The sequence below is a fragment of the Cyprinus carpio genome, chromosome B20, assembly GCF_018340385.1.
Source record: "Cyprinus carpio isolate SPL01 chromosome B20, ASM1834038v1, whole genome shotgun sequence".
Taxonomy (NCBI): Eukaryota; Metazoa; Chordata; class Actinopteri; order Cypriniformes; family Cyprinidae; genus Cyprinus; species Cyprinus carpio.
This window is the reverse complement of record NC_056616.1, coordinates 15,132,614-15,143,846: the sequence shown is the minus strand read 5'-3', so window position 1 is coordinate 15,143,846 and position 11,233 is coordinate 15,132,614. Positions and strand designations below refer to the sequence as shown.

The following is an 11,233-nucleotide window of genomic DNA, read 5'->3' as shown; positions in this document are numbered from 1 at the left end:
AATATTGTCACAATATCAAGCATCAAGTACTTAAGAGTACTTATTTATTCCATTGATATGAATACATATACATTCCAACATGGTAACTTTTTTTTTTGCATGATTGAAATGTTTGTTAGCAAAATACAGTACATGAAGCATGAGGTGGAATTTCTTTTTCTTAATATATTTATATCTATATACAGTTCAGGTTATGTACAATTCTTAAGCTAAACCATCCATCGTACCAACAGTTGTGGGCCTATACTGATGCTTTTAAAGTAAAAGTACTTCCAGAGGACAAAATAGACGATCCAGAACAAAACATCTATTCTAGCTGCACAGCACACAATGAAGTCGTGGTAATGACTCGGTAGCTACAATCCCTTTCTTTGTACATCACATGGGACTCACACTCCTCAGGCAGCTTTCAATAAATGCCATGATGGAGAATTCAATCCCAAAATCCGCAGAAGCATCGTGGCATAAGCAGCCAGCATCTTGCTGATGTATTCAAGTAATATGGTAATGGGACTATAGTGTTTGAATCAAGTTCATTTAAAGGGTCCATAGTGTTTCACTGCAATATATCAGTAAGTTTCTTTCTGACGTTAGGACTATTTACAGGGATTGTTAGTATGATATTGCAGGCATGGAAGAGATTATACTTGGCAATTGCAAGGTTGCTGACCCTTAGTGTGATGGCGAATTCACTCAGTAGCAAGTAATAAAGCTACATCATCAGGTACATAACCACATCCAATAAATAAATAAATACATTCTATAGATAATACAGTTTAAAGTACATACATTCCCTGAAATACATATATACACATGCTTGCTTGTGCCAGATGTAACTATACATGAATGATATTACACTGTATAGACAGCTATCTGTTGAAATGAGCATTTAACCATAAAGACTTTTTCACTCATGACTGAAAAACAGAAAAATTATAGAAAAATAAGGCTAGAGTACCATGCATCTGTTTGACAGAATACAATAAGTTACTAAGTGCAGCCCCATTGTTTTCAGATTTCAAACGTTCTCACTGATAGTAACTAATAATGTTGAAAATCTGACATATGTAAGGCATGTAAATCAGAAAGTGCAAAAAAAAAACATGAAAAAGTAAACCGATCTTTTACATAGCAAAAAGATAAAGAATATATGGCACAAACTATATATAATATTAAAAAATAAAACTGATTGCAATGAAATGCAATGGGCAATTTGTTTAGAAGAAAGTTACACAGCGTCACTGGAACATTTAGCATGTTAATATTTCACGTTTTTCAAGAATGTCCAAAAAACATGATGCTTTCAAGTAATCACAACCAACCAGCAAATACCTGGTCCTTTATCGCTCTACTTATCAAAACACTACTTGTAAAAATGCTACAGTTCATCAAACGCTGCTGTTGAAACCGGTTGTCAAATTACTGACAACTCACGCCATCGGTGACAAGCTTTTCTCTTTATTTGCTCATTTTGGTTGTGGTTTTGCTCTCAGGACTTCCTGCTCTGACTCTGGGGAAGAACCCTGACCCGTGATTTACTGTTAAGTCACTGATTCGAGGAGGTGGGGAGGCCGAGCAGCTACTTGGTGAATGGCTGTGAACCCCTTCAAAACGGGAAGGCGAGGAGCTTAACGAGCGCTGCAGAGAAGAGGCGGTGGTGCGCTGGTAACGTGAGGTGCTGGCGGCCAGTCCTCCTCGCTCCTGCATGAGCTGAGAGAGGTTGTCCAAGAGGTCCGTGTCACCAGTGCTGCTAGCACGAATGCGGTAGCGTCTACGTCTGAAATGAGAATAACTTTCAATATCACACTGATCATGTGGCCAAGTATGGTAACCCATACTCTGAATTAGTGCACACACACAGCAGTGGACACACACACACCCAGAGCATGTAGACGTATATTTAGGAATTGGACTACATTGGCTGTGCTGTTGTTTTATATTAACTAAAAAGAACCAAGTGAGAATGAGAGTTGATTGGCCGGTCACGTTTTTTGTTTTTGATTCACTTAAAAGAACCAGCTATTTTAAACTCTTTATTTAAAGATTTTTAAAATGGGACTACATTGGCTGTTCGCAACGTTTTTGATTCACTAAAAAAAGGGTTCATAAGAGTCATTTGTTTGTGAATCAGACTACAGTGGTTGAACTAAATGTTTTAGAGTAAAAAAGAACTGGTTCATAAAAGTAGTTTATTCATTAATCAAATTACACTGAATGAAAATGATCCAGCTCATAATAGTCCTTTGTTTGTAAATTGGACAACTCTGTTCATCTCATATGTCTTGAATTCACTAAAAAGAAAGGTTTGTAAGAATAATTTGTTCATGAATTGACTACAAATTGCTCACTCTATGTTTTTAATTTTCTAAAAAGAACCAGCTTTTGTTTTTGCATGCAGCCTGTGAGGATACAACTCAAAACACGGACACAGGGAACCTTCTAACTTAGTACATGATGAAAGTATACATTTTTAAATTCTTGGTCCTCTCACCTGTTCTCGCCACCTGTGCGAAGGGGCGGTTTGCCTGGTGGCGGCCGTGGAATAAATCGTGCAGACAGCTGATCCGGCACTCGTGTGGGGCTCATGGGTCTTGGTATTTTACTCTTGCTTGACACAGGTCCTGAGGAGGAAGACAGAGAGAGTGGCTCCTCCACCTGCCAGTCTGACCTTTGGGAACCAGTGGGGAAGGTGAACTTGTCACGCAGCAGCGCTGAGGGGAAGTGCTCACAAGACAGTGACAGAGACGGAGAAAGCGGAGCTGGAAAACCCCTACGGGTTGGAGAGTCCGGGTCACGGATGGGGATGCGACTGGCTCGGGGTGAGAGCTCACGAGGTGATGCCGGAGCTGCATCAACACTGTGTCCAGTGGTCTCACCCTGGTTGGGGATTGAAGAAGGCCCACCGTCAGGACAGCCCGAGTCACTCTCCACATCCTTGTCAGAGGCCTTGACAGAGATAATGTTTTCATCTGGCTTGTTAGGGCTTTTAGAGGGTGAAATAGCTGGCACGTGGTTGTGCTCTTTTTCTGCAGGGCCTGATGGATTGTCAGGCTGAGAGTCGTCTCCTGTCTTCTGCTGAGACTGAACTGGCTGTACCACTGCACTGGATGACTGTGAAGTGAATAACATTAAGAGACAGGACATTATTTATGGAGCTCTGCAGGGAAAAACTCTTATACATCTGTTTTTCTTAGTGGTACCATCATCTGCTGAGTTCTGGTGAGCTTTGTGTCAGCTTCACTTTCGGTCGATTGATGTTTTTAATACAGTAATGTGTAAATACAAGTTGCTGGCCAAAATCTGAGACATAGTGATGTTGCAGTGAAACCACTGCAATGCACCCATAAACGATCACTGCTTACTGCTACAGTTTTCAATAGACAAATCAAACATATCTGTGACCCTGGACCATATTTTTTAAATTGAGATTTATACATCATCTGAAAGCTGAATAAATAACAGAGATGCAAAAAGGTAAGGGGGAAAAAAGGTGAGAACATTGCATGGATCGGGGGCATGCACCACACTGAATTTCTAATGAAGATATTTGCTTTACATGCTCATTTGTAGTTACTTTAAGGAAATTTTTTAAATATATTTTTTATTAGCTTATATGTCCAAAACTGTAATATTTCACACACACACACACACAAAAAAAATACTATGCAAAACTTGTCACTGAAAGGTAAGGAATTTGCATCTATGAAATAATAGATTATAATAATAAACTATTTAAAAATCTGGAATTTGAGAAAATTCCTAAATACTAAATACGAATCTAAATAACTTATGACTGGACCTTATGACTGGTTTTGTGCTCCAGGTTACATTTCATGAGATAATTACACTATAATGTAAAATTAATGACAAGGAATTTTGTCATGGTATAATTGTTGCTGTATACTTCACAATGTTTAGAAATGCTAATATATCTACTTTAGAATGTAGCATGAGATACTGACCTGCTCAAGATGGGTCCTGCTTAGGGCCACTGACGCAGGCTGTACTGTGGGCAGTCTTCTTAATCCAGACAGGCCTATCACTCCAGGCAAGCCTTGTAGTCTGGCGAATGGAGGACCAGTGTGGCAGACGCCTGTGTGGAATTCTGCTGAACCACTCAGACTGCTAGCACGCTGAGGCAAGGGGTCAGACCAGGTGCGAGGGAGGGCGAGGGGGCTGGAGGAGTGTGGTGAGATCCCGGAGCGTTCCTCCTCATCCGGTTTAGATCCTGCTGAACCGCTACCTAGCTCCACTAGGACCCACTCCTGTGAGTCACCCTCTTGTGGGACGGGGCTGAGGTTGACGGCAACGTAACCGCTGCTGGCCGCACACTCCTCGTCCTCCAACGAGCCCTGCTCGACCCGACAGACAGACCTGTCTTGGAGCAGACCCGGACGTTGCTTTCCTAAACTAATAAGATGAAGAAGGAGAAGTGGTATGATGTTTTAGAGACCAATTCACATTTAAAAGGAAGAATATTAGGATTTTATTTACTGACTAGGCCTCAAGGAAGCGTTCAATGGTGGGTTTGGGTTCAGGGGTCAGTCTTTTGTCTAGTCCCATGCTCTGACTATGGCGCATCCTTCTCAGTAGAGGAGCAACACGGTCGATGAGCAAGGTCTCTGAGCGCACACGTCTAGGAGAGCCCTGGATGGAGCCACTGTTGGGGCTCTGGTTGCCCTCTTTGCTTCGCTCCTCCTCACTAGCCACCTGTATCAGAAACACAAGCTCGACTTAAACACTATACTTGCAAACTCCAGACTGGCAAAAAAGGTGATGAGTGGGGTATAAGTAACAATAGGCCTACTCATTTAAATCTTCAAAAATAAATAAATAAATAAAATTAAAAATTGGAGCAGTTGAAATCATTTTGGAAATGTTTGATATTAGAATAGAACTATATGTTGTTAAGGGAGCAATGTTATTTTGAAACAACATCAGTGTCCATCCTAAACTGTAAAATGACTATAAAAACTGATTATTTAAACAACTTTTCAGTTCAAATAAAACAAGTTTTGACAAAAGAAAGTTTTATGAAATGATAGACCCCACATTTCTGGTATATGTTACATATATTTGGTCTACAAAAACAGCAGACAGTCAACAAAATGCCAAATTGGCTAAATTAAAATTCACATTCTGACAGCAGGTGGGAGAGCAGAAATATGGTAGTCACCTCAGTTTCCACTGTACAAGTCAAGTCACCTTTATTTATATAGTGTTTTACATAATGTAGGCCGTTTCAAAGCAGTTCATAGTTACAAACAGGAACATAACAGAATCAATGATGCAAACTTTATCAAATATGAGTCAAATTCAAATTTTGGTGTAAGGCACCACTAAAACGATAATAGTCTAATTATTTAGCTCATTGCTATTTAGCTGTTGCTTCAGTTCAGTTCAATAACTGTAAAGTTCATAAATTATGAAACAAGTCAAATTCAGCTCAAAGTTACTTTACAGAAGTCGACAGTGTCTTTATTCAACTCCAATCAGTTCAGAGTTGATTCAATTTAGTTCAATAAGTGTTAATATAATAAATAAAAGCATTATGAAATTGTAGTCAGCTATAAAGCAGTGCTGTGCTTATAAACACTACTTTATTACGCATCAAGACACTTTCCTGAAAAGTGACAAGTTTGCAGGTATTTCAGCATAACAGACAGAGTGATGAATAGTACCTTTCTGATTAGAGGCTGAACATGGTTGAGGTTTCTGTCGCGGCTGTGCTCCATATCCTCCCAGACATCTGCTCCCTGTGCAGGCTGCATTGGGATGGGGGCGCAATTATCAGCCTCACTGAGGCGCTCACCCTGAAGGACGTCCTCTGTGTTCTCACGCTGCAGATCCCCCGGGATCACGGAGGCATTGGCCATACTGGAAGGAAATATATTCATTTAACCATGTAGACTTCAAACTGTTCATACAGAGATTCGTTATATCATTGAATGATTGTAGACGCTAGATATCTACCCCAAATATGCCGGTGTGAGGCGGGTCAACTGCTGGGCTGTGGTTGCCAGGGTTCCAACATTAAGTGTGTCCTCTGTTCTTTCCCAGTCATACAGATCATTTTCCACCACACTGTAGCTCTTCATACTGTTATCAAAGACTGACATAAGGAGCTGCAACCCAATGAGAGAGCATGTTAGTGATTGTCTACATTTACAAAATCTATGGTCAAGAAAGGCTAAGAAAGTTCAGTACCTGATAATCGGGTTTAGTGTAGTAGTCAAGGTTGGAGATATGGTCGAGAAAAACGCTAAACTCATCTGGGAGTTGTTTGAGCATGAGGCGATGGTTGTACGTCTCCTTCATATTTCCGACCTGTTCCTGTATTAATGGCAGGACTGAGAACAGCAAATCTCTTATCCACGGAAAATTATGATCAGAGCAGAACTTACTTTATCTTTGATTTTTCTCCAGGGTAGCTGACCCACCATGAACTCCACAAGCATATAAAATAAAGACCACAGGTCATCATGTCGACCCATTTCCTTTATAAAGAACAAGAAGAATGTGTATTTTAGTGAAATATGAATAAGTAACATGACCTGCTATGTATAAGAAATCTGACCGGCATCCGCCATTGGCTTGAGAATGTAAGAGAGAGAAGTTACCCTATTCTTGTGAGCATTAACTGAAGCATAACGGACGGTTCCTCTGAATCCTGCCACTGGACGTGGTGAGACAAAAAAAAAAAAAAAAGAGAAAACATAAGTAAACATACAGAAACACATTACAGGAATAATTCACCCAAAAATTAAAATTCTGTCAAAATTCTGACATTGAAATTTGTGACTTCCACCACTACTTTTTTTTTGGTGCATTCATGAGAGTTTGAGAAGTAACAATTCATAATCAAATCATTTAGATCATTTCTGTGACCAAGATCAACTGATTAAAAAAACATATTTAACAGATCTATTCATTCTCAAATCGTACATCATTACTTAGTTTGGAGTAAATTACTGAATTTTCATTTTGGGGTGAACTGTCTGTTTAATACGAAATTTCATAAACATAAGCTTTAAAACACATCTGTGGTTACTTACTGGACGGACTTCTTGACATGAGTTTGTAAATTGGCGTGCCAACCCAAAATCAAGCATATAACAGGTTCGGCACGTACTGGCAAGTCGACCCATTGCGAAGTTAGACTATTTGAGAAAAAAAAGGTTTGATGACTATTTATATAGTCTAAAAATAAATAATGAGGCCCTGTTAAACATGAATTATAGTCAACTTTAGAAGTGCTTTTAAGCCCAGGGCTGTCTGTGAGAAAACAGACTCTGTAAGGCACTCTTACGGGTTTTATGTCTCTGTGCAGGAAGCCCACAGAGTGGATGCTTTCGATGGCTTCTAAGATTTGTCGGCCCAGCCTGAGTGTGGTGGAGAAGCTGAAGGTGCCGCGGCTCATGTTGCGTCGAAGGTCTGCCAAGTTCCTTCCCTGCAGATCAATGGACAAACATCACTTCAGGTGACTGAAATCAGGGTTGTTGTATTACGTTGACTTGCGATAACATCCATAAATTCAGAAACAAGAATAAATCATTCGATGCCCTACCTGAAGCTCCATAACCACATAGTTGAAGCGGTCATTGCGTCCACAGCCAACAAAACGACAAACATGGTCTTTACCTATGAAATAGATCAAGGCAAAAATGGTTAATGTTACACAAATCCATACTTATTTTTAAGTAATATTCCCCTTGTGTTTGGCAATATGATTGCCCATAGAGTAGCATACACAGTGCAAAATGACTGCTCAAATAGTGTTTTCATGCAAAAAAAAATCTTATGTTCATTTTTACCCTGAAGTCTTTTCAAAACTGCTACTTCCATCTTAAGGACCTGTTTGGGTTGCAGGGCAGACTCCACTTTCAGAGCCACACTGACTTGGCTCACCTGGTCCAGGACTTCATAGATCTCACCAAAACCACCCCCACCAATTTTCTTCAACTAGTTTGGAAAGAGAAATATTTAATGAATGACTACTGTGCAATACTTTTTGGCCGATAAGATTTCTTAATGTTTTTGGAAGTCTCTTATGCTCACCAAGGTTGCGTTTATTTATTAAAATCACAGTAATATTGCAAAATATTATCAGTAATCATCAGTAATATACTTTAAAAATGTATTCCTGAGATGACCAAGCTTAATTTTCAGCAGCCATTACTTCAGTCCTCAGTGTCACATGATCCTTCAGAAATAATTCTGATTTGGTGCTCAAGAAACATTTCTTATTATTAACGATGTTGAAAACAGTCGTGCAGCTTTATATTTTTGTGGAATCTGTGATACATTTTGCTTCTTAGGATTCTTTGATGAATAAAAAGTGCAAAAGAACAGCATTTATGTCACTTGATCAATTTGATGCATCATTGCTGAATAGGCTTACTGAAGTGCGATATCAGTTCTCTATGAGAAAGTATTGGTATAACTGTCTTTTTTAATGTGTATTATTTTGGTTTGTATTGTGTGTTTCTTGCTAAAGGACCTTTAGTCTAGAAATAAAGTTGACTTGAATAAAAATAGAAATTTTTCAAAAAGAAAAAAAAAACAAAAAACATTTTTTGACCCCAAACCTTTGAACAGTAATGTACTGTATATATTTTTCCTCCTATAATTGAGTAGACGGCTTTCAAACTTGTGTCAGAGAACAGTTCTGAAATACTATCTTAAAAAAAATGTAAAAAGCAAAACAACACCTTTATCATGAAATAAAATGCTGTGTCACGTGACTATTTGTCAGCATGCTGTACAGTTTTCTGTGCTGATGTCAGCACTGCTCAACACACCTGCAGTGTATCGTTTGACTGAGCTCAAAAGAAAAAAAATCCTTGCCTGGGATAAAATTTACATGAAAGAATCTGACAGCTATCAGAACATCTCTACGAAACTAACAGTGAGTATCTGAATAGTCCTGAAGCCTTGTCCTCCTAAATACAGCTCCTTCAAAACAACTCACCACTCTCCATCGCTCCCGGACCATGCTTCCGACAGCCAAGATATCAGTCTGCTCCCCGGACCCACTCATCCTGAGGCTCAAGAGTGGAATGAGCACACTCACAGAAGATCTACACCTCACATCAGTGAGCTTGGGTCCTTGCTAAAAAGATGAGAAAAAAACAGATATGTAGATTTTAAAAATGCTTCATTTAGTTGGACCTGCATGGTTACATAAAAAATTTAAGGCTCTAGAGACATTTGCAGACATAAGAGAGATTTACCTACAGGGCTGTAGACAAGATGTCTACAAAAATGCATTTTATTGGCTCCATCCATATACTTAAGAAGGCCTTCTGTGAAGGCACCCAAACTATATCAGTCTGACCTGTCCTAAGGTTGACTTTTGAGCAGAATAGGTAAGATCTGTAGAAGAATTTGTCCTGATTCTTTTTATGACTGTCACTGCTAGGGTGCAGAAACTAAAGGAGCTAAATACAGTCAAATCCTTAAGGATGAGGCTTACTGTAGGCCTGAAACAAGAATAAAATTCACTATATCTGCAAGACAATGACTCAGGCAAACATAATCTGTAAATCTACATCACAAAGACTGCAAAATACTGTCTTAGGGTATATGCCTGCTTAGCTGTAAAACAGAGAACCTTGGCTCTGTTTGATGTCAATGATAAATTATAAATGCAATCATTACTATTTGCCAAGAAGCTAAATGAAACATTCTGCAAGTCATGTACACATCTGTTGGAGAGGTAAATATATGCATTATCTTGCCCAATATATTTTTCTGTATATTATTAGTGTATGTATGTATGTGTATTCTGTGTGTTTTATACTTATTGCATACACTGTCAAAGTCTTATACTGTCATTATTTGACTGCACTGCAGTGTTGGTGAATTATGGATTTCATTAATTGTTGCAGTAGTTTATATGGTGAAATCAGTTTTTTTTTACTAATTACTAACATTTTGACATGCACAAAACTGTTTAAGTAATACATCTAGAATGTCTAAATGATATAAACATGTAAAACAATTAGAATTTCCTACCATAAAATGTTTTGTGTTCATGTACGTATATGTGTATGTATGTATATAGTGTTTTGTTGCTTTGTTTTGATTTTTATATGCATGAATATGCATGCATGCATGTTACTTTGCATATAACATAATTTACCTGTAGATTTTACATTTGAATAAATTTGAATTGGAGCACAAAACATTATAGTTTAAAATATAACAAATTATTGCCAGTGTCTTAAAAAGGACTTAACGCTATTAAAAGGTTTTTACTCCAGCTTTAATCATTAAATCTGTACTGTATTAGCAATACTATCATTTTTAACCCCTCCAGTCAGATCTGATGGATGACAGTCCATACTAGCTGCGTGCAGTACTGTTTTTATTGAGGATCATCTTAAGGATGGCTGCAGCTGGCCTGATACATGTCTTTATTAGCTGGCTGTGTTACTGAATTTTTATGCTAACATCCACAAGCTATGCTGAAAACTGACGCTGTCTTGTAGATATTGGTTGAGGCGTTCTCGATCCTTTCCGCATCCAGTAATGATAACAGAGGGAGACATAGGACCCAGGCTAGCTAAAGCTAAAGCATCAGCCAGAGCCAAATCACTAAAACAAAAAAAGCGCAATGAAGCGACACAGCGCTAGCTAATTAGCCAAACTGCATAACGCCACCACAACACACAGCTATTGTTGAATATACAGTTGCCAGGTTACACAATGGTAACTCAATGTTGTGACAGCTGTAATCCCGCTAATAATACGGAGTAACGTTAGCTCGCTAAGCGGACCGCACGCGTTCATTCAGGGACCCGGTGTTTTCATTACCTCTGTCTGCAGCGGCGGTCCAAGATGTTTCCGAAGACTTCAAAACATCTTTTTTTGTTCTATAGGTCATGATGATATAAAATGTTGGACATAATAATCCCATAACGCTTTGAAACACAAAGATATCGGCTGAAGTTCACGTTGTATGCCTCACTTCTCTCAGCAGCAGCAGCAGCAGCGTCGATGAGCGGACCGACACGTGACGTCACATCTCACCGAACGGGGTTTGGTTTGATTTCAAACAGCGTTTGGAATAAATAATTTAATAAATAATCTTTATATTTTCAGTTGTTAACATAATTTAATACGGACTCAACATTTACTGATACAATATTAAATCCAAAAGCTGTACAGTTGTACTTAACTACCGTTAAAAGAAAAAGAATGAATAGTGCACGTTATGAATTGCCAAAGT

At 38.8% G+C, this 11,233-nt stretch overlaps 1 protein-coding gene across 1 annotated transcript; it reads right to left on the bottom strand.

Annotated features, from left to right (window-relative positions):
• Nucleotides 1-15: 15 nt before the first annotated feature.
• On the bottom strand, nucleotides 16-11,040 carry ttbk2b (tau tubulin kinase 2b). The gene is made up of 15 exons (XM_042747492.1): nucleotides 10,819-11,040; nucleotides 8,972-9,112; nucleotides 7,815-7,962; nucleotides 7,568-7,641; nucleotides 7,310-7,450; nucleotides 7,058-7,160; nucleotides 6,621-6,688; nucleotides 6,405-6,497; nucleotides 6,208-6,333; nucleotides 5,974-6,125; nucleotides 5,682-5,877; nucleotides 4,499-4,710; nucleotides 3,963-4,410; nucleotides 2,492-3,111; nucleotides 16-1,777 (listed from the first exon to the last, which is right to left on the bottom strand). Exons 2-15 carry the CDS (start codon nucleotides 9,038-9,040, stop codon nucleotides 1,459-1,461), a joined length of 2,769 nt encoding a protein of 922 aa, XP_042603426.1. The 5' UTR covers nucleotides 9,041-9,112; nucleotides 10,819-11,040; the 3' UTR covers nucleotides 16-1,458.
• Between the last annotated feature and the right edge of the window lie 193 nt (nucleotides 11,041-11,233).